The sequence below is a fragment of the Odontesthes bonariensis genome, chromosome 4 (genome assembly GCF_027942865.1).
Source record: "Odontesthes bonariensis isolate fOdoBon6 chromosome 4, fOdoBon6.hap1, whole genome shotgun sequence".
Lineage (NCBI taxonomy): Eukaryota > Metazoa > Chordata > Actinopteri > Atheriniformes > Atherinopsidae > Odontesthes > Odontesthes bonariensis.
Genome location: NC_134509.1, coordinates 1,399,680 through 1,424,107, shown reverse-complemented (window position 1 = coordinate 1,424,107; position 24,428 = coordinate 1,399,680). Strand labels below are relative to the sequence as shown.

The following is a 24,428-nucleotide window of genomic DNA, read 5'->3' as shown; positions in this document are numbered from 1 at the left end:
GAGGTGTAAAACTCCTTCTTCCTGTTCCCGGGAGCATATATCAGGGCGTCTGAGGTGTAAAACTCCTTCTTCCTGTTCCCGGGAGCATATATCAGGGCGTCTGAGGTGTAAAACTCCTTCTTCCTGTTCCCGGGAGCATATATCAGGGCGTCTGAGGTGTAAAACTCCTTCTTCCTGTTCCCGGGAGCATATATCAGGGCGTCTGAGGCGTAAAACTCCTTCTTCCTGTTCCTGGGAGCATATATCAGGGCGTCTGAAGTGTAAAACTCCTTCTTCCTGTTCCTGGGAGCGTATATCAGGGCGTCTGAGGTGTAAAACTCCTTCTTCCTGTTCCTGGGAGCATATATCAGGGCGTCTGAGGTGTAAAACTCCTTCTTCCTGTTCCTGGGAGCATATATCAGGGCGTCTGAGGTGTAAAACTCCTTCTTCCTGTTCCTGGGAGCATATATCAGGGCGTCTGAGGTGTAAAACTCCTTCTTCCTGTTCCTGGGAGCATATATCAGGGCGTCTGAGGTGTTAAACCCCTTCTACCCTGGACAGGTCACCAGGATGGATGGATGTGTGTTTTTACACAAATAATGCTGAATAAAGAATAAAAACAGCATTGCTCTGTTGACACATTTCAGGATGAACCTTCGTACCGCTGCTCAGGTCGAATATTTAAACAAAAAGCATTAATTTTGTGGTTTGAGCTGCAGCTTTGTTTCAGTGTTTTCTGAACAAGCTGCCCTTCACACAACCTCCACCCCCGACAGCTTCTTTCTACCCCCCTTCCTCCCCCTTCCTCCCCCTTCCTCCCTCTTCCTCTCAGGTACCATCACTCCCCCATCTTGCTTTCCGCCTCCCATCTGCTGCAGCACTCGCCGTCCTGCAGGTTCAGCTCAGAGTCCTGGCAGACCCCCAGGACCCCCGCCGAGCAGGCGGCCACCGATTTAGCCCGTCCATGTTTGGAGGCAGGCGGGGGGCAGTGGGAGGGGGGTTGGGGTTGTTCTGCAGGTCTCAGCCAAAACCTGTGAGTCATTTCGCTCTGGGATTTTCAGGACTAAGCCGTCCCTTTTTCCCCTTTTACAGCAAGATTTATTTCAGCTTCATAAAACCGATGAAGAGAGATTATCAAGGACAAAAGCTCAGAGAGCTAATCCTGTGGAAACTCCCTGCTCAATCCCAGACACACCTGAACACACGGCTTCTTTTCCAGTTAAACAGGAAACTCACCACAAACTGTGTTTAACTAAGTCACAGAGGAAGAGTCACTAAGTCGTTTAGATGAAGCAATGCCTGAAAAAATCCCCAGAACAGACGAGTTCAACAGCACCGACCCAACATCCACCTTCAAACCGAGCAGACACACAACAAGTACACAAACCCAACACAACAAACATAAACACAAACAAGTAGGGCCTAATGTTGGGGAATTGTTGAGAAATAGTCTGGTCAAGGCTCAAAAAGTAATTCAAAGAGATCCTACCGAGGCTGAGTGGGCGGGAGGCGGTTTGTCCTTTCCTAACATTAGACATTATAACATTTCATGGCAGACTTATTAATGATTGGCTTCACAATTATCTTAGGGACCAGGAGGATCCTTTTGAAAGGTGGGCACGTAGTCCCTTTAATTTATTGGGTGAGCTCACGAGTATAAAGAAATCCCGTTTGAAGAGAGAGGATAATCCAATTCTACATAATACAGTGAAAAGTTGGCAAGATATGAATAATTATATTGGTAGGAAGGATTCTCTTAACTATATCACACCAATCATCAATAATAAAAGCTTCCTTCCAGGGGTGAATTCAGCAGTATTTGGAAACTGGCACAAAAAAGGTATCAAAATAATAGCTGATTTATTTGACAGTAATAACACGATGATGGCTTTTGCCCAACTTCAAACTAAATTTGGCCTCTCATCCAAAGATTTATATGCCTACCTCCAAATTCGCCACTTTGTAACATCTGGTATTAGGGAGTCGAAGGACCCCTGTACTCACCCAGGACCTATGGAAAAATTCCTTATCAAGTTTACCTTAAACAAAGGTTTTATTTCGAGATTCTATAATGTCTTACAAGAGTGTGATAGTCATGGTGTTGGGAATGTCCTGAAATATTGGGAGGAAGATCTCGGGAAGGCCTATGAGGAGGAGGTTTGGGAGAACTGTTTTAAGCTATCCTACTCTTTGTTTTTGAGTAATAAATTTAAGGAAATTCAATATAAGATCATCCATAGACAACACAGGACCCCATATTTTCTTAACAAAATAAATCCCAATCGGTCACCAATATGTCCTAAATGTCAGACGGGTATTGGAACATATATTCATTATTTTTGGAAATGCCCTGTTATATCCAGGTTCTGGAAATGTGCAACCACAGAGAAAAGTGCGATTCTAAAGACGAGAATTTGTAAAGATCCTGGGCAGTGTCTATTGGGGCTGCCACCCCCAGACAAAAAAATAAAAGGGAAAATACTCCTGCTCACTAATAAATTACTATACTTGGGTCGGAAATGTATTCTGCGAAACTGGATTTGTGAAAAACCTCCTACGGTAACTCAGGGGTATAGGGAAATATTTGGAGTTATTCCAATGGAGAGGTTAAGTGCAAAATTAAGTGGTAACACTGAAAACTTTAAAGCTGTGTGGCGACCTCTGATGGACTACCTGCCCGCTGATCTACGCTCTAACCTTCTTAAAGGAGAGCTTACTTTCAACTGGAAATAGTGCCTGTCAGTCTTGTGTATTTAACTATTCCCTCCCCTCCCTTTTTGTTTTTTTTTTTTTTTTCACATTTCAGTTTGTAACGTAACCACACCAACTCTGTGTAGTGTTTGTTCTGCGTTTGAAAAATAAAAAATAAAGTGTTATATACAATAAAGTTGAAGGACAAGCTGAAAAAAACAAAAAAAAAAACCATAAACAAGTAGAACAAGAGTTCAAACACAACACAACAAACATAAACATAAACAAGTAGAACAAGAGTTCAAACACAACACAACAAACATAAACATAAACAAGTAGAACAAGAGTTCAAACACAACACAACAAACATAAACATAAACAAGTAGAACAAGAGTTCAAACACCCGGAAACGTGCTCAGACTGTAGAAATTTATATTTAATCTAAACTGAAGCTTAGGACTGCTTAGGATGCTTAGCTTCCAGTGGCAGGTGAAAACCAAACCTTGTCTACCTTCTTCACACCTGATTTTAGACTCCTGGACATGTTTCTGCATTTCTGTGAATACGTTTCTGTGAAAATTCTGTGAATTTTCGACTATATGAAACGTAAAAAAGTGTGTAAATCAGGTTTATCTGAACCTGAATATTTTCATGGCATAATAAGACAACCTGATTTTGGTTGGTTTCGTTTTATCATGAAAATTAGGACTGTTACACAGTATGCTAATGCTAATGCTAATTCTAATGCTAATGCTAATGCTAATTCTAATTCTAATTCTAATTCAAATGCTAATTCTAATTCTAATTCTAATCCTAATCCTAATTCAAATGCTAATGCTAATTATAATGCTAATTCTAATTCTACTTCTAATGCTAATGCTAATGCTAATGCTAATGCTAATGCTAATGCTACACTACCGTCAGGTGCTGAAACAGCCAGGCTCTCAGGATGTTGGTGGCCACTTTGGGGAAGATGCCTCTCTTCTTGTTGTGCAGTCTGTCTCTGTCGGTCTCGTCATCGTCGCCCGTGCTGGGAGACGCCACGCCGTTATCCAGAAGGTCACCTGATCGACACAGGAAGACAGCAAGTTACTTCCCGGGATCATTCACAATAAAACAAACACAACAGGGGTGGTCCGTGGCGTGGTGGGTTGGGCGGGCGCCCCATGTGCAGGAGGCTACAGTCCTCGCTGCAGCTGGCCCCGGTTCGAGTCCCATATCGGACGGCCCATTGCTGCATGTCGTTCCCCCTCTCTCTGCCCCCTGCTTCCTGTCTCTCTAAACTCCATATAAAGGCATAAAAGCACCCAAAAAACCCCCAAAAACCCAAACACAACAGACATGTTGGGTCATACAACAGAGTTTTGTTCAGTGTCCTGGTCGGAAACAACCTGTTCAGTTGGAGCTTCTCGTGTCTCGGAGACGAGCACGCGGTGCACGGCCATCAGTAGATGCTAGTTAGGCCTTTATAAGGAAGGCAGAGGTGTAGGAATGTCACATGACTTAGAAACAGGAGAGCTGGTGAAAGTTTGAGCTCTCCTAGGGACACAGCAGCAGTTAGTGTGGCCCCTGTGGTCCTTACTGGTTTCTCAATGGTCTGTTGGGATATTCCAATGGCTGAGTGGTCTGTGGCCGAACTATACTGATCATGCTAAAACTGGTCAGCATGAGAGCATGATGTTGCTGATCGGTCCAACATGGCAGCAGCCACGATGTACACTCTCAGAAATAAGGGTACAGTACAAGTCCTTTTTTGTCCCCTGAGGTACAATCTATACTAATGTACCCCCTAGGGTTACTTATCGGACCTAAAGGTACCTATATATATACCTTTTTGAGTGTCCAAAAGGTACATGCATGTACTCAAGTGGTAAAAGGTACCTATATGTACCTTTTTGAGGGTCCAAAAGGTACATATATGTACTCAAGTGGTAAAAGGTACCTATATGTACCTTTTTGAGGGTCCAAAAGGTACATATATGTACTCAAGTGGTAAAAGGTACCTATAGGTACCTTTTTTTCTACATGCTGGGGTACAGTAGACAGTCTGTGTTAGGCTACTTCAGTATAAGGGTACAAAATGGCCACCAGAGGTACAAGATTGGTCTCTGTAAGGTACAAACCACAAGGGTACAAAACTATACCTTCTGAGGGTACTGCCCCAAGGACAAGCCATCGTACCCGTAAAGGTACAATTCTGTACTTTATTTTCTGAGAGTGCACCGATCAGCCAATTTATACAACAAGGCATTTTAGAACAATTAGCATCGTCTGGCCCATGAGGAACCAGAGGAACCAGAGGAACCAGTCCACGCTCAATGGTCAGACCGTTGATTTGGCTATAATCCCAAGCAGCAATGCAGGAGGTTCCCCTTCAACATCACCATCTGCACAGGGAACTGCTCCTCAGATGCATAGTACCTGCAGCCTTCGCTGACAGAAAAACATCTTTAGTTCTGAGTTACTACCAGATAACAACGAAGTCAAAGGAGAGCATAGAGACCCCGGCCCCCCAAGCATGGAGCTTCCTTCTTTTCATTGAGTTTAGTTTAGTCTCCCTGTAGCTCCATCCAGTTTAAGACTCTGGTGCTGGCCTACAGGGCAGAGGAAACACTACCCAGATCCGCCCTCTGAGGACATCACCTGTTTCGTCCTACACTCTCAGAAAATAAAGTACAGAATTGTACCTTTAGGGGTACGATGGCTTGTCACTGGGGCAGTACCCTCAGAAGGTATAATTTTGTACCCTTGTGGTTTGTACCTTACAGAGACCAATCTTGTACTTCTGCTGCGCAATTTTGTACCCTTATACTGAAGTAGCCTAACACAGACTGTCTATTGTACCCCAACATGTAGAAAAATACATATCAGGCACGGACTGAGCGGTCTGGCATTTGGGCACATGCCCGAAGGGCCGCGGCCCTGACAATGCTGATCGCGGGCCCGACAATACCCATCCCGGGCCCGCAGTCACGGTCGGTCATCACGCTCCCTCGTCATCCTAAAAGTTCCTTCTTACTGACCCTTCAGTGGAACCTTTTCGCATTTTATAACACTAAAATCGCTATACATTACACACTGACGGTGGGACCTTGATGATGTGTTTTATTATGGTTAATTTACATTCCATTATTTTATTTTATCTGAATATATCTTCGTACGATGTAAAAATGTTTAAAATAAAAGAAATGTATACCTATCTATGTTCTGTATGTTTTTGAGACAACTGGAGTAAAGCAATGCATTGTGGGAATTTCATTTACCCGGCTCACGCCGGAGCGGAGAAAAAGAGGGACAAATTGAAAAGAGTTATAACTAAGTAAATATAAATAACTTATAATCTATGTTGTAGTATGCCTTCTTGGCTTGCTTGAAAAAAAGAACATGACGAAGTTTTGTCTCTGCAATCGCCAAGAAATACGTTCACAATGGAATAGCAACGAGTCTACACAAATATGGATATTAACAAGATGTGTTGCACAGACGCTACGAACAAGACAAGGTAGGGGCCGAAGGATTTCCACTAATCATTGTGTCCGCCGTGGCACTATTTATTTTTATATTTCATCTCATCTCTTTGACGTAGGGTCTGTCTGTATTGTCACTCACTTTTCTATATCAGTGTAGCCTACTGTCATAAGCTAGTCTGTGGCTAGTCTGGCTAACCTAAAGAGTAATACAAGGCACACTTTTCACGATGTGTAAACCTGTTTAGCTTGTGGTAACTGCCTGGTAATCTATGGCAGCGCTGTTGTAGTTGTTCTTATTCCTATTACTAACTTCATGACAATGGGTTCTCGATTTGACGGCTTGTCTTGCTGACAATTTGCTTTGTATTTAGCTCTGGACTGGTTAGTTGGACTACCATAACTGTCTTGTCATGAAGTATTAGCTGGGTCTCTCTCGAGTGGACAGCGATCTAAAGAAGGGACTTTTGCATATAAACACAGGGTGCAGGAGCGAAGTGGACATCAAAAACTAGTGGACGATTGTGTGTGTGTGTGTGTGTGTGTGTGTGTGTGTGTGTGTGTGTGTGTGTGTGTGTGTGTGTGTTTGTGTGTGTGTGTGTGTGCGTGCGTGCGTGCAGGCAAGTTTGATGCCCGGTGCCTGTTGTTTCTAGTTTGAAGCTTAATTTTGGTTTCTGAAACTTGAGTTTAGATGTGGATGTGGTGCGCTGTCACCAATGTTTGTATTGAAGGTGCGCGTCACCATTTTTCTATATGTCTGTGTGTTGCAAGTAATTACTACTGAGAATCGCCACATCATTCCATCTTCTTTGCCTATTGATGTAGTATGACATTGCGCGTCAATAAATGCTTACAGAATGCGTCATGTGGCGAAGTGTGTGTGCGTGTGTGTGTGTGTGTGTGTGTGTGTGGGGGGGGGGGGGGGGGGTTGGCAAATGCTGGTCTACGGGCCGCTTGTGGGTGCAAAATGCCAGGGCCGTTTTTTTACCCCAGTCCGTCACTGATACATATGTACAAGTACATATAAGTACCTTTTACCACTTGAGTACATATAAATACCTTTTGGACCCTCAAAAAGGTACATATAGGTACCTTTAGGTCCAATAATTAACCCTAGGGGGTACATTAGTATAGATTGTACCTCAGGGGACAAAAAAGGACTGTACTGTACCCCTGTTTCTGAGAGTGTAGCTCCTTACGCACTTATTGGTTTCCTAAATTGTCTTCCCATGTGTCTCGGTACCTAACTTACCGCACTTACTCTAGCCCTAGTTCTGCTCTTAGCTGTTTGGTTTTGGAAGGAAATGCACTTATGATTTCTTGTGACCTGAAGTTCTTTTGCCTACCGATGTGGAACACACTTATTGTAAGTCGCTTTGGTTAAAAGCGTCTGCAGAATGACCGTGATGTAATGTAGTTCAGCTCATTTTAGGTATCACAACGACATGATTGGACATAACAAAAGATGTTGGTTCACACCTCATAATGTTTGAAAATACACTGAAAACTCAGAGTCTGTTCCACTGTGAGGCTACATTAAACGCAAATATCTAAAAGAATTAAAGTTCCTAAATGTGATAATTATAATGTTTCAGTGGCTTTTGTTAAATGTGTCAGAGAGAGAATAATAAAACATGAATAATAGAATCATAGTTTAAGGAATGTGGGGCCCATGTGGGTTATAAATGGGCTGAAATTGGGCCCCTTATTGTTGCCCACCTGGGTTCTCCTAAGTGGTCGTCCATTTAGGGCCCATTCGGTCCTCGGCTAACCCGTGGACAGACCTACGTGGGGCCCGTTTAGGACCCACGGGGGCCTCTCATGCTGTGGCTGTGACTGATTTACATGTTAATTAATGAATCTGCTGGAGCTCAGCGGAGCTGTCGGTACGAACAGAATTCTGAGTGAATTCTGGGTTTCCGATTGGCTGCAGGATGATGATTCATTCATTTATGAGAGTGAAGTCATACCCGTGGCTCCGCCTACCGACTGGATACCGAACAATGTTTCCCTTACATTAGATTCCAGGTCCGGCTTGTAAAAACTCAGTTCTTAGGCTGTTTTTAAGTGCATTATAAACATTTCACGAGATGTTAAACCTCTCATTATCACAGCTGACGAGCTGACAGCTAATTAGCTGAACATATGTACGTTTCTGGCACAGCTCCAGCCAACATTAACACGTTTCTGCCCATTAAAGGCACCTAACAAACAGCAGCTTTTCCAGCTGATGAGCGGCTTCACACCGCTGACCTCCCCACGCCCCCACATAACGCAGCATTTCAACTGGAAACCGCTAACGGCAGCTGGGTTGCAGCGCTCGTTCTGCCCGTTTAATGAGGCTCATTTTCTCTTGGTGTTTTTAACAGGGCCGGGGTTACCGGGGTTAGGGCCCCGGGTCCCGGCAGCCCACGTCCTGCCCGGAGCCTCAGCTGAGCCGAGCGCTGCGGCCCGAAGAGGTGGAAATAATCATAAAAACGATGCGTAACTCCATAAACAAGCTCTCGGCCTCATTAGGCCGAACCGCCAACTCCCCGAGGCTGCTTTGCACCCCTCCCCCGGCACAGCCCCCTCTGAGCGGGAGGAGGTCCAACTCAACTCACTACAACCTGCAAACTGAAGCAGGAAAGGAGCAAACCAAGAAGGTGGAGTCCAAGCATCAGAATGTTCGATTCGCCTCACTTTTTCAGCCGCAAATCCCAACAAATGTCATTTTAACATCAATTATCACAGTTATGCAGACGATACACAACTTTATGTGTCTCTGTCACCATGGCGACTGCAGCCCAGCAGACGTACTGTGTCAGTGTCTGGAGGAAGTAAACACCTGGATGAGAGAGAATTTTCTACAATTAAATGAAGACAAAACTGAGATCATTCTGTTTGGGAGCAAAGAGAAGAGGGTCAGCGTTGGTAAATATCTTGAGACTCGGGACCTTACAATCACTGACCAAGTTGGTAACCTCGGAGTGCTGATAGACTCAGATCTGACTTTCAGCAGCCACATCAAAGCTGTCACCAAGGCAGCTTTTTACCATCTCAGAAACATCAACAGAATTAAAGGTTTCCTCTCCCAAACAGACCAGGAGAAACTCATCCATGCATTCATCTCCAGTAGACTCGATTACTGTAAAAACCTATAAAAACCATGAAAAAAACATGAAAAGTAACTATGAAAACCTATAAAAACCTGCAATCAGCTTCATGGAAGCTAAAGGTTGTCAGATGAACATCTGAATGAAGGCTGAGGATACATTAACTCAAAATGAAGAATCTCAAGTTTTCTAAAGTTAGATGAAAACTTAAAAATCAGTAACTGGAAATTGATAGTCAAAGATACCCTCCAAAGAGGGCGGTCGGTGGCGTAGTGGGTTTAGCAGCCGCCCCATGTACAGAGGCTACAGTCCTCGCTGCAGCTGGCCCCGGTTCGACTCTCGCACCGAGCGGCCCTGTGCTGCGTGTCTTTCCACATTCCATCCAAAGTATCACCAAGTCCTGCACAGTTCACCTCCACATTAACCTGAAACTCAGTTCTTGGTGTTTCCATTTCTTGGTGAAATAAACAAGCTTATTGTTGCAATATTTAATTATCTTAGATATTAAAGATAAAGATTAACCTAAAAAGTAAAGCACAATTTCTACAGATTATTCCTTCACCCGGATAAGAGCCTCATTTGTTTTGGTGTTCGATTACACAAAATCCATAAAGCTCAATCTAACAAAACGAGGTTAAAGCTGCACTTTAACAGGTTCTGCAGGTTCTGACAGGCGATGTCTGCATGTATTATTCACACCGACTGTAAGAATGATGGATGGAGCCGTCTGCTGTTGAATGTGAAGTCGATGCAGATGTAATGAAAACTCATGAAAAGTCAGAATATTTATCCCACAAGTCGTAACGCCACGTTAGCCAGATTCACTCCCTCTGATCAGTGACACGTTGCTCCTTCTGAAAACAGTTTCACCACTTAATAGATATGTGTTTAAAGATGGACTCCTGTCCAGTGTTACAATCGCTCTCTAGCTGCATTTATATAACGCCGACCCTCCTGTCAAAACCTGCTCATTTCAGCTCCAGAAAGGTATACATAACGGCGACTGAAGGCAGAACTCGAAGCCTCTAAGTGACCGTTTACAGACTATTTATTCAATTATCTACAGTTAAGACAAAAAACATGTAAAGAAAGTAGGGCTGGGCGAGTTAACTCGTTATTATCGCGTTAACACGTTAATTATTTAACACCGATAAACATTTTATCGCGCATTAACGCAGGTTTTATTATTGTAAAAGTCTGTTGCTCACAGGCTTTTATTTTGTAAAAGTCGGTTGCTCACAAGCTTTTATTTAGTAAAAGTCTGTTTCTCACAGGCTTTTATTTAGTAAAAGTCTGTTTCTCACAGGCTTTTATTTTGTAAAAGTCTGTTTCTCACAGGCTTTTATTTTGTAAAAGTCTGTTTCTCACAGGCTTTTATTTTGTAAAAGTCTGTTTCTCACAGGCTTTTATTTTGTAAAAGTCTGTTGCTCACAGGCTTTTATTTTGTAAAAGTCTGTTGCTCACAGGCTTTTATTTTGTAAAAGTCTGCTGCTGTCTGCTGTGGAACCGGAAAAGAAAGTAATCGGCGGATCCACCAAACATGGAGAAGGGTACGGAACTTTTACTCGGCCATTTTCATTTTAGGGCATATTCACACCTACCTCGTTTGGTCCGGACCAAACGACCAAACGGACCAGAAATTCGTTGGTTCGGACCTTTTGGGATGGTCTGAATACAAACCACCGAACTCTGGTCCGGACCAAACAAGCGGACCGAGACCGAGCTGAAAGGTCGGACTCGGTCCGGATCAAACGAACCCTGGTGCGGATCTTTTGGAGGTGTGAAAGCAGACCGGACCTAATCCCAGACTTTTTGCTTTTTTGTACCTCGGGAGCATCCGTCGTTTGTCTGCCGCTAGGTAACAGAACAGAGCGTCGTTCTTCTAATTACTAGACCGGCTGTGGTAAAGCTAACGAAAGACCGAAAATAATATTTCTAGACCGAAAATGAGTAGGGGACAAACGTGGGCCGAAGAGGAGACCCGTGCTCTTGTGGACGTTTGGGCAGATACGTCTTGCTTGAAGAGCCCGAATTGTCTCAGCTTGAGCACACATCAGCGTTCTCCTCCGTAGCCGCCTTGCCCTTTGTCGTTGTTGTTGATAAATTACTTGTACAGCAGCATAGTAATTACACAGTTGTGAAAATAGCAAAACGTTAAAAAAACATATAGTTTTGATTATATTAAAAGCAATAACGGCACGGAAAGCGTCCATGACTACATTCACTTTTGAACTTAGCACTTTGTGTTGCGCGTGTCGATTCTGACCAATAGCCAACCGACTTCAGGGCGCGTGGCTTTGTTGACATATTTTGGTCCGTTTACTGAAATGTACAGTCTGAAAGCGAACCGCACCAAAATGAAAAAAAAAGGTTCGGACCAAATCAAGTGAACTATCGGACTTTCCTGGTCTGAATACGCCCTTAAAGTTCTTCCAGACGGCGGAGTCGACAGAACCAAAGTCATCTGTAAACACTGCCAAGTTGAATTGTCTTCTCAGCGTAGTAGTTCCAGTCTAAAATATCACTTAAAGGCAAAACACACAACTGATAGCAGCAAGTCATTCAAGGAAACAGACAGTGGAGCGAGGCTTCTACATAAAAACTACAGAAAGATGCTGATGTTAAAAGTGTGTTTGCACAACAAATGTTATGGCACTTTCATTCATATGGCAGCACATTTAAAATAAAGCTAAATGCTAAAAGCTAAACACTACTTTTGGATTCATTTTTGGATTCTGCGTACAAATGCGATTAATCGTGATTAATCAGGGAAATCATGTGATTAATTAGATTAAAGATTTTAATCCTTGCCCAGCCCTAAAAGAAAACCTTCATCCTGTTAATTTTTGCTTTGGCTATAAAACAAGTTATTTCAACGTGCTGAAGAACCTGAGCTGTTTAAGTTCACTAAAGACTGATGAGTCTACCTTTGGTCGTCGTACTCATGTACCTTGTTCACTGCCGTCGTCCCCGTTATGAGACACATGTCCTCCACTGGCGGTTCCCGGTGTCCCATCTGAGTCATCGTGATCTCTGCTCCACGAAATCTGCAGCGAACATGGAACACGTCGTTTCAATGATCAAGTTTAATTCCCTCTTAGGTTTTATCCATAAAGAAAGAGCTAAACTGGACTGTTACTGATTTACATTTAAAAAGTTTCAGTTGTTTCCACTCAGGTATTAAGACGCACAAAATGAAAATGTTAATTCAGTTTAGAGGAGCAGAAACTTTTCCTCTCTGTCCACCCGAGAAAAACTCAACTTGAAAACTAACCTTTTAGTAAAGTACAAACTGTAGTGCCACCTACTGTCATGTAAACAAAAGTGCACACAATCTGTCTTGGGTTGAGATCTCGGACAAGCCCCCATAGCCCCAAAAGTTTTTATCTGTTGACTCTTCATTTGGGATGGGAATTGATAAGATTTTTACGATTCCAATTCCATTTTCGATTCTCCTTAACGATTCGGTTCTTTGTCGGTTCCCTTATTGATTCTGGGGGTAGTACTGGGGGTAGCACCACCAGCCTCTGGCTCTGAGCCAGTCCGGCTCTGTCTCTCATGATTTCATCTAAATGTAATGCCTGAGAAGGCATTCATTTAACCTTAACCGTTACTAACAGCAGCTTTTACAATCAGGCAAATGCTGCTAACATGATAGGCAGTGTTTGTTAGTTAGTTACCTGCAGTGTTAGCCGAGGACATGCTAACGTTGCTAACGTTGCTGGGTTCAGATTCACCAACGTTAGTCCGGAGCAGATCGAAAACGCGACATTTATTCATAGTTATTGCATGTTGGTAGTATTTCCTCCCTTTGGTGAAATATTCACTTTGCAAGTTGCCCTGTTGTCGTCTTTTTTAGGGATGTGTAACCAAACTTTCGAGCGTTTGTACCGCTTGGGCGCCATGTTTACTGTTGACTACTGGCTGCGCTGGACTCGCCACGCAACGCTGCGTGGTGATGTCGTTTGCGCCCACTGGAATCGATAAGGGAATCGTTTGCAAAATCGCCAAACGATTCCAAGGAATTGAAACACTGGGAACCGGTTCTCAATAAGAACCGATTTTCGATTCCCATCCCTAATCTTCATACTGGTTTTCTGGTTATATTCACCCTGGATTGAGTTCTCCCATCTGGAAGCACACTACCAGGCACGTCACCAGACACTTTTTACCCTGTAAACATGCGTTGTGCCCAGTGGTGTAGTGGTCCCTGGAGAAGTGGGTATACTTTCAATTTTGCCCCTTTTTTTAAGAAGTCCAGAAGAAACACAAGATGCTTCCATGTGAACGTGTAAGAGGCGGGATGCTGGCCAGATTCACTCACCAAGCCAACTAGCGGCGGTGTTCCTGAAGCTCCATAACAAGTAACTTAAATTTCTGCTCGCAAATCAAAGCAAAAAAAAAAAAAAATAGACGGAATAACGGCTCGTAACTCAAAAAACTCGTATGTCGGGACACTCGTGGCTCAAGGTACCACCTCATAGTGCTATATAGCTGCATGCTAACGTGACGTTAGCCTTTCATAACTTCAGCCTACTCGTGCCGTGTAACAATTGGCAGCAAAATGTCTTCTCTAAATGTGCGGTGTCTTTAAAAAACAATGACTCACTTGGAAATCACATTAAAACTTAACTCAAAATGATGTATTCCACGAAAGTAGGTTCACTCTGACAGTAGACATGCCTGTCAATCAACTGGAGTGGCACCTAAGGTGTCCAATCAGGTTCCAGAGGTGGCCAGCACATCTCCCGCCCCACTGCCTCTGATTATCTCACCAGTCCTCGTGCCTAAAATTAACCGGTGTAATCAGTGAAGGCACTGGCAGCGAGTACTGGCCGCATCAGGGGGGGATTTAGAAGTGGGTATACGCCGTATACCCGCGTATACCCTGGACTACACCGCTGGTTGTGCCCCTGTAAAAATTCCCATATACATCCTTCAGACTACGCTACGACTGATGTGAGATCACTGAATCCTGTTGCACAGGCTGGAAAACTGGGTTGGACTTTCTGGAGCGGTCCTTAACTGGTTCAGGTCCTACTTAGAAGGCCGTAGTTATTTTGTCACAATTGGCAGCTATGAATCTGAGCGAGTGGCCATGACTTGTGGAGTCCCCCAGGGGTCAATTCTTGGACCTCTTCTGTTTAACTTGTATATGCTCCCTTTGGGTCAGATATTGCAGAACTTTAAAGCGGAACTCCGGGGCATTTGAAGCGTGTTTCCATTGCTAGAGGTTGTCAAATACTGCCAGTAGGACACAGAGAGATGCGTATCTGCGCTCCCTGTGTGGAGATCGCTCTGTCCGCACACCCTGTCATGCGAGGCTAATACGTGGTGGCTAAGGGGCAAGCGCTAACCCTTCCACGTAAAACAACAACTTGCACACTGCAGAAACGTCACACCACTTTATAAACCATCCGACAATAAAGTCACAAGCCTTACCATCAAAACCATATGCATGGTTCTCACATTACTGGCATGGGGACGTTACAAAACAACTTTATAAACAGCATGTCACTCACCGGCTGGTTGTAGGCTCGCGCATGTGAAAGCCCAGAAGAGTCGATGGACGATACTCCCATATACAAAACAATTATTTTCTCTAGAAAAACTGCATTCAAGTATTTAAAACGTTACAACAATACATGCCCAGTAATATTGTTGTAATGTTTTAAATACTTGAACGCAGTTTTTCTAGAGAATATAATTGTTTTGTATATGGGATTATCGTCCATCGACTCTTTTGGGCTTTCACATGCGCGAGCCTACAACCAGCCGGTGAGTTATATGCTGTTTATAAAGTTGTTTTGTAACGTCCCCATGCCAGTAATGTGAGAAACATGCATATGGTTTTGATGGTAAGGCTTGTGACTTTATTGTCGGATGGGTTATAAAGTGGTGTGACGTTTCTGCAGTGTGCAAGTTGTTGTTTTACGTGGAAGGGTTAGCGCTTGCCCCTTAGCCACCACGTATTAGCCTCGCATGACAGGCTGAGCGAACAGAGCGATCTCCACACAGGGAGCGCAGATCTGGACCTCTCTGTGTCCTACTAACAGTATTTGACAACCTCTAGCAATGGAAACACGCTTCAAATGCCCCGGAGTTCCCCTTTAACATCAATTATCACAGTTATGCAGACGATACACAACTTTATGTGTCAAAATGATGCATGTGTAATACTCCTGCTGGATGTCTGGGTTGTGCATGGCATAATTGGGGGCTTGTCTGGGATCCAAACTGAGAATATTGTTGTTATGTCTATGTCATGTGTATTTTCTGGAGGCGTCAGTGAGTTTACCTGCTCCATATTGTTCCCTGAGGACCTGAAAAAGTCCTCGCTGTCTGATTTGTTTCCATCTCTGTCGTCTACGACCAGATCGATCGGCATTTTTCCTTTCAGACAGCCGATGTATCGATGGCAGAAATTATCACAAAGCTCATGAACCTAAAAAGAAGCACAAGTATATTTTCAGCCATGAAATGTGCAATTATAATTCCTCACTTCATATAAATGTAAATTATAAACATATCTTTTTATTAATATATGTGTGTAATACATCAAATATTACAGTTTGTTGTAAAAGTGTTACAGAAAATGAATTCAAGCAAAACCTGATTTAACTCTCATCTCATTACTTCAGATAAAGCATCAGATGTGCCATTAATTAGAGTTTTTTACCTTCTCCAGCTCCAGGAGGTGGAACCGCAACACTTGTATCGCCTGAATCATCTGCAGAAACACATTTTAATCCTGATACAGCAGCACAACAGGAGGTAACTGATGTCAGCAGACCACATCCTTTCTATCATGTGTGATAACATCTCAAATCAATACATAACGATGTGATTATTGTTTATTTCTGTAGGGATGAGTGCAAATACTGCTGGCCATAATGTTAGCTAAAGCTAATTTACCATGCCTGTCCCCAGCAGTGTTAATTTCGTCAGCTTTTTTTTTTATTTAGTCTAAGTCTTAGTCACAATGTCGAAAATCAATTTTAGTCTTCGTCAAATTTTAGTCATTTTAGTCATTTCAGTCAACACTGTACATAATAGAACTTCTCCACACACTGCTTCTCTTTTTCTCTATTTTATTTATATAACACTGTGCAGAATAGAACTTCTCATCTTGGCCACCACCGGCATCGGCGGCATGATCAATCATTATCATGCAGATTGTTTTGTTGTCCTTCGCGTTGTAAACGAAATGGCTCCATACATCCAGGCGATGTTTTCACCCAGCTCCAACAAACCGTATACCGGTATCTGAGCCCGACGCCATGACTGGACTGCAAAGTTGAGCTAGCTATGGTTAAGTTATAGCTAGCTACCGGCTACGTTACTTGACTGATTGAGCCGCGCGAGGCACTGTGGGACAGGCGCCGTGCAGGGACAAACAGGGCAACAGCGCGTAATCTTCTGAAGTTCAAGAAACATTTATATTAACAATTACAAATTAATTATAAACAATTACATTTTTTAATGTCCATTCGTCCATGGCTTGTAAATTTCGTCTTGTCTTAGTCTCGTTAACGAAAATCATTTTTTATTCTCGTCATACATTTATTTTCTGGAAGCAATTTTGTGCGTCATCGTCACGGGAAAAAGGGGCGAAATTAACACTGGTCCCCAGAGGGGCCTTTCAGTTTAATAGAATTAATAAAATTCTGATTAAAATACAACATTTAAACCAGATTTCAGTTGAAATGACTCACCACGTTATCCAGCTCTGGGTTTGATGAAAACAAAGGCTTTTCCAGTCGGATCTAAACACGAACAAACAGCGAGACCAATGTAAAAACCATGAAAAAATCTGTAAAAACCATGATAATCCTATAAAAACCATGAAAAAAATCTATAAAAACCTATAAAAAAACAGTAAAAACCATGAAAAAATCTGTAAAAACCTATAAAAAAAACAGTAAAAACCATGAAAACAAATATAAAAACCTATTAAAATCTGTAAAAACCTATAAAAACCATGAAAAAAAACCTGTAAAAAACATGAAAAAAAACAGATAAAAAACAGTACAAAAACATGAAAAAAACCTATAAAACCTATAAAAACCATAAAAAAAATCTATAAAAACCATGAAACAACCTATAAAAACCTATAAAAACCTATAAAAACCAGTAAAAACCTATAAAAATCTGTAAAAACCTATGTAAACCATGAAAAAAACTATAGAAACCATGAAAAAAACTATAAAAAACAGTAAAAAACAGTAAAAAACATGAAAAAACATGAAAAACCATGAAAAAACCAGTAAAAACCTATAAAAATCTGTAAAAACCTATAGAAACCATGAAAAAAACCTATAAAAAACATGAAAAAACATGAAAAAACCTGTAAAACCTGCAATCAGCTTCATGGAAGCTAAAGGTCACAGGTCGTCAGACGAACATCTGAATAAAGGCCGATGATACGTTAACTCATAAAAACTTAAATCAGTAACTGGAACCTTTGACCAACAGAAACGAGTCCAAAAATGACTTTCAGAGGCGTTTACCTGCTTGGAGAAGACGGCGATGTCCTCGTTGAACGAGTCCGAGGAGCAGACGTCTCCAACGTGCACGCCGCCCTGCTTGGGCGTGCACGTTGCCAGCTCACATTTCTCAAATATCAGAGCCAGCAGAGGGAATAAGGGATGCCTGCAAGAGGAAGAGAAGGAGGGATTCTGGGCTCGTTTTAAAGATGTCGGTGATCAGATTGAATTATTGGTTTGAAGCAGTAAAAAGTATCTGAATTATTCAACAACAGCTGGTTTCCTTTTGTGAAACCTCAGGAAAAAAAAGCCTTAAATGTTAAAAATATAATCAGAATAACTTGATCTTTTGTCAGCCAAATTAAAATAAAACCTCTAAAATGTGATTTAATTCAAACAGTTCTTCGTCGTTTTAAAGTTAAACACAAACATCTGATGAATGATGATTATTCAGCTTTGGTTATTAAAACTATAAATCAGGTTTTTCAGGTTAATTATAAACAAACACAATGATGACTCAGAGATAATAAACACCTTGAATTAAGATTTTCCTGACAGTTAAAGTTCATAAATCCGACCTCGTCCATAAGATTTCTCTGAAATATTAAAGTTTTATCTTCTCTTAGTTAAAATCTCATCAGGATTTTCCTTTAATTATGGAAATAAAAGAAGTTCTGTGACCCGGTTCTTAATGGTGACAGTACATCAGTAAATATATCAGTTTTTATTTACCTTTAGTTTCTTTTACATTTTATAAAACCATATTTAAAGTTTTAAAGGCATGAACTCCTTCTTAAAGACGGGCAGAATTAAGCTTCTAAAGGTGCCGACCCGTTTGGGCCCAGAAAAGACATTAAAAGGGTCAAAATAAAAAAATGATTTTCTCTCATTTAAGGTGGAAACGTCTCCTGATTTAAGGTGGAACTCAGAGTCATTTCATTATTTAAATGCACGAGGAATCGCTGCACTTCATCTTTTCATCTTTTCTTTGTGTTCATCAGTTCTGAGACTCATTCTATTCTTTGTTATATATTATATATTATATATTATATATTATACATTATACATTGTACCTTATACATTATATATTATATATTATATATTATATATTATATATTATATATTATATATTATATATTATATATTATATCTTACACCTTATACATTATATATTAGATTTCTAATTTTATTTTATTTTTTTATATTATATATTATACATTATATATTATATATTATACATTATACATTATATATTATATCTTATACCTTATACATTATATATTATATATTATACATTATATATTATATATTATATATTATATCTTATACCTTATACATTATATATTATATATTATACATTATACATTATATATTATATATTATATCTTATATCTTATACCTTATATATTATACATTATATATTATACATTATATATTATATATTATACAATATACCTTGTACATTATATATTAGATTTCTTATTTTATTTTATTTTTTTATATTATATATTATCCCAGAAAAAGGACAGAATCATGTGATCTGAAAGCACTTTTTAATATTTCTGTGGACTAATAAAAGTTATTATTGTCGTATATATTTCATATAATAATTACAAACTGCATGAGTTCATCTGTTCATACATTAAAAAATAAAAGTTGAATAATCTAACCTTATTTTTACTAATAAAGACTAAAAGTTTCTCTTGTTATTTCTCAGATCATCTGTCTTTGAAATGAACTCCTTTAACTGGTTCTAAAAGCAGAATTATTCCAGATGTTATTGATCCTTTCGGTTCTAAAAACTGTGAGCAGCTCGGTGAAACTCTTTGAACTCTGAACTCTACCCGTAAATGGCGTCTTTGTCTCTCTTCCCGGGGTCTCCGGCGCGCTGGTGTGGAGCGGCAGAGGCGGCGGCTGCGGCCAGGTGTGCGGCCGCCGCGGCGTGCTGGTGGTGCTGGTGGTGAGGGTCGCCATAAACCCCCCCCACCCCCTCCAGACCGTAGTGGGCGACATCTTGGTACTGAAACAGATGAAAGACATGTGACCTCTGACCTCTGCAGAAGATTTTACAGCCAGGCATCAATAATCAATAATCTGAGTCACAAAAAGATTTAAAATATCTGTTTCAGTGTTCAGGGAATTTATTCCACAGAAAACAGTTTAAATGTCAGAAAAGTTTTTTATTTTCACTCAGATTCATCAGGATGAAATTAAATATGAATGTAAATAATAAAACATATATATTTAAATTCAGTAACTGGGATTTATTACAGTTAAAAACAATCATTTTATGAAGAAGAAGATTTTCTACATATATAAAGCTTTTTATTCTTTTATCAGATTTAGTTTTATTCTTTTAGTTTAATATTAATCATCATGTTGAGAAGTTTTAACTGTGAACAAAGAAACTTTTTTATTTTCTAAAGTAAAAAAACAAACTGTTTGTTGGACTTAAAAACTCTAATTTATCACCTTTTACTTTAAAGAGTTTCTCACAAATTCATTTAAAATATAAAGTTATTCAAATATAAAGTTATTCAAATGTAAACATTTTAAAATATAAAGTTATTCAAATATAAAGTTATTCAAATATAAAGTTATAAAGATATTAGAATATAAAGTTATTAAATACAAAGTTATTCAAATACAAAGTTATTCAAATACAAAGTTATTCAAATACAAACATATTAATATATAAAGTTCAAGTTTCTTTAACTTTATATTTTAAATCTGAAAAACGTTTAAAGGTTTTTTCTGTGAATATTTAATAAAAAGTTTCAGTTTTAAATTATTATTATTTTTTTTAATGTTTTCAGATTTCGGACCTCAGATTATTTTCCTTCTTTTAAAACCTTCTTCTCACGTGTTTAACTCGCGTTTTCCTCCCGGTTTAAAGCCCCACATTTCCCCACATTCAGGCCCACTTCTCCATCACTTTTACGCACCCGTTGCGCCATCAGCTCCGTCAGCTCCGTCTCCCCTCCCGGACTCGTGACTCCTGCGGGGCAGAACACACATCCAGCTCCCCGGGCCCGGAGCTCTGAGCAGTTAATCCCAAAAGCGCGTGTCCTGAACGCACGAAAGGAACCGACCGACGGCCGCAGCCCGGCTTCCAGCCTCCAGCCTCCGGGAAACCCAGCAGCTCCGATCCGGTCCGGTTACCTCCGAACTGGGGCTCTGCAGTGAGGAGGACCCGCCGCTGCGCTCTGAGCCCGACGGTCAGGGCCACCACGGCCCCGTCAGAGGAGGGGGGGGGAGGAGCCGCTGCGCGTCCCCGCGGCTGACTGTTCAGATTCTTCCTTTTGATATAAAACATGTTGAAATAAAGTCATGTTCGACCCTTAAACTCCATGTCAACATATTAAAATATAAAGGTATTTGAATATAAAGTTATTAAAATACAAAGTTATTCAAATATAAAGTTATTCAAATATAAAGATATTCAAATACAAAGTTATTCAAATATAAAGTTATAAAGATATTAGAATATAAAGTTATTCAAATATAAAGATATTAGAATATAAAGTTATTAAATACAAAGTTATTCAAATACAAAGTTATTCAAATGTAAAGATATAAAGATATTGGAATATAAAGTAAATAACTGAAGTTTGTCTCCAGTTTTTAATCAAAGTTTATGAATAAAGCCAAAACCTGCTCAAACTTCCGCTGAACAGCGGCGCCACCTGGTGGTTGTACTGAGTCACTGCAGCTTCAGGCTCAAACCAAACGATGGTTCATCCCAAGCAGGAAGGTCCCATCAGGCCAGGGGCGGTGCCGGGCATACAGCTGTACGAGGGCCCAAGCCCCCAGCCAGAACCCCACCAACACACTGGAAAAAATGCCCCTCCAAAAATAAGTAAGAAAAACAACAAATAAAAGACGTTTTTGCTTGAAATATTGAAAAAATCTGCCAATGCAACTAGTGAAAATCGGCTTGTCCAGATTTCTGGAAATAAGATTGTATTGTATCATTCTTTCTGGAATGACTTCTCTGTTATATTTAGTTTTCCATCATGTTTGGATGTGAGTCTGAAGCAGTGTGAATGTGTTTTTTATCACTTCTGGAGCCACATATTTTCGATTGGCCGAGACCTTCGGTGATGCTCCTTTATTCCAAATCAGGACAGTCCCCTGCTTCCAGTTAACCTGTAAAATGTTCCAAACAGCTTTTTTGGAAGGTGTTGCAGGCATCAAATTCATAATAATTATCTCCTGCCTACTGTTAGGGCTGAGCAATTTTATCGATACAGCGATATATATATCGATATTTTGTTTCCCGATAAAGTATAGATTTAAATTTTTTTTTTAATTAAATAATTTTTCTATTGAAAAGTCAGACGTTACAATTAGTGAAAACACAGAACATTAAGGTAATACAATACAATGCCATGGGGTCACATTATACAAAACAGTGATAAATTAGTTACATTACATTACATTACATTACGGTCATTTTGCAGACGCTTTTAACCAAAGCGACTTACAATAAGTGCGTTCAACATCGGTAGGCAAAAGAACTTCAGGTCACAAGAAATCATAAGTGCATTTCCTTCTAATACCAAACAGCTAAGAGCAAAACTAGTGCTAGAGTAAGTGTGATAACCAACCAGCCTCTCACCAACTGCACACCAGTCACAGCGGGGTGGGGATGCAAACCCTGGTTCGGGTAGGGGGTAATGAAAATATAGAGGGTGCCAGTAGTGGAGGAAACAATAAGTGCGTAAGGAACTAGGACGGAGCAGATGCTGTCCTAAGAGGGCGGATCAGGGTAGTTTTCCTTGAAGAGATGGGTTTTCAGCCTGCGGCGAAAGATGGGCAGCGACTCAGCTGTCCTGATATCAGTCGGGAGATCGTTCCACTATCGGGGTGCCAGAACAGAGAAAAGCCGTGACCGTGTCGATCGTGCGCAGGGACCCCTGAGTGACGGGGCAGCCAGGCGCCTGCTGGCCGCAGAGCGAAGTGGTCGGGCGGGGGTGTAGGGCTGGACCATAGCCTGGAGGTATGAAGGAGCTGTTCCTTCCACTGCCCTGTAGGCCAGCACCAGAGTCTGAAACTGGATGCGAGCAGCTACAGGGAGCCAGTGTAGAGAGCGGAGAAGGGGAGTGAGAACTTGGGGAGGTAGAACACCAGACGAGCAGCAGCTTTCTGAACCAGCTCCAGAGGTCTGATGGCAGAAGCCGGGGCGCCAGCAAGGAGGGAGTTGCAGTAGTCCAGGCGGGAGATGACAAGAGCCTGGATGAGCACCTGCTGCCTTGTCGGTGAGGAAGGGGCGAATCCTCCGGATGTTGTAGAGGAGGAATCGGCAGGAACGGGTCACTGATGCCATGTTTGGCGAGAACGACAGTTCGTCGTCCAGGGTCACACCCAGATTCCTCGCGGTCCGGGTTGATGTCACCACGGAGTCATCCATGGTGATGGCCAGGTCTCTGAATGGGCAGCCCTTCCCCGGGAGAAACACCAGCTCAGTCTTGTCCAGGTTGAGCTTAAGGTGGTGCATCGACATCCACCCCGAGATGTCTGCCAGGCACGCAGCAATGCGTGCTTCCACTTGGGTGTCAGAAGGGGGAAAAGACAGAATCAGCTGGGTGTCGTCTGCATAGCAGTGGTAGGAAAAGTTATGGTAGTGGATGACAGAACCAAGGGATGATGTGTAGAGGGAGAAAAGAAGAGGACCCAGGACCGAACCTTGGGGAACCCCAGTGGTGAGCCTACGTGGCTTCGACACAGACCCTCTCAGTGTGACCTGGTAGAAGCGACCTGTCAGGTAGGATGAGAACATGGAGAGTGCAGAGCCAGAAACCCCCATTCCCTCCAGGGTAGAGAGAAGGATGTCGTGGTTCACTGTGTCAAATGCTGCAGACAGGTCCAGGAGAATCAGGACAGAGGAGAGAGAGTTAGCTCGAGCAGTTTGGAGTGACTCAGTTACTGCTAGGAGGGCCGTCTCAGTTGAGTGGCCCACCTTGAACCCGGACTGGTAGGGATCCAAGAGGTTGTTCTGGTGGAGGTAAGAGGACAGTTGTTTGAAGACAGCACATTCAAGGGTTTTGGACAGAAAGGGTAGAAGGGATACCGGTCTGTAGTTCTTGATCTCTGAAGGGTCAAGAGCTGGTTTCTTTAGAAGAGGAGTGACTCTGGCAGTCCTGAAAGCAGAAGGAAAAGAGCCTGATGTCAAAGATGTGTTAATGAGGTGGGTCAGGTAAGGAAGAAGATCAGGTGCAGCAGAATGAAGGAGAGGGGAAGGGACTGGGTCAAGGGAACATGTGGTGGGGCGGCTGGAGGACCTCATTTGCAGAGAGGGGAGAGAAGTGGGACAGAGAGGGAGGTGAGGGAGAAGGTGGTAGGGAGGGAGGAGTGGGAGGGCGACAGGTGTGGGTGGTGTGGACAGCTGGGAGGTGAGGGAAGGAAGATCGGATATCGTTAACCTTCTTGTCAAAGAAGTCGGCGAAATCGTGAGGGAGGAGGGAGGAGGAGGGGAGAGGGGGTGGGGGTTGGAGGAGGGATGAGAAAGTTTGGAAGAGTTTTTTGGGGTTGGAAGCAGAAGTTTGAATTTTGTTACAGAAGAAGGCAGTTTTTGGGAGAGAATTGCAAGAGGGAACAAAGAGAGTATTTCCAGTCCTTGGAAATCAGCAGGCCAGTACCACCGCCCCGCCTCGCAGCTCTGGGAGTGTGAGAGAAAGAGTACGCATCAGACAGAGCTGCGGGCGTGG

At 41.9% G+C, this 24,428-nt stretch overlaps 1 protein-coding gene across 1 annotated transcript in view; it reads right to left on the bottom strand.

Moving 5' to 3' along the window:
• The window catches only part of meis1a (Meis homeobox 1 a), a 37,111-nt gene extending 16,436 nt beyond the window's left edge, over nt 1–20,675 (bottom strand). The window contains exons 1-8 of the mRNA XM_075462451.1: nt 20,664–20,675; nt 19,563–19,738; nt 17,743–17,884; nt 16,948–16,998; nt 15,912–15,962; nt 15,531–15,677; nt 12,183–12,279; nt 3,589–3,734 (exon numbers count right to left, since the gene is read on the bottom strand). Coding sequence (XP_075318566.1) covers nt 3,589–3,734; nt 12,183–12,279; nt 15,531–15,677; nt 15,912–15,962; nt 16,948–16,998; nt 17,743–17,884; nt 19,563–19,738; nt 20,664–20,675 — 822 coding nt within the window. The remainder of the gene's footprint in view (nt 1–3,588; nt 3,735–12,182; nt 12,280–15,530; nt 15,678–15,911; nt 15,963–16,947; nt 16,999–17,742; nt 17,885–19,562; nt 19,739–20,663) is intronic.
• Nucleotides 20,676–24,428: the final 3,753 nt, after the last annotated feature.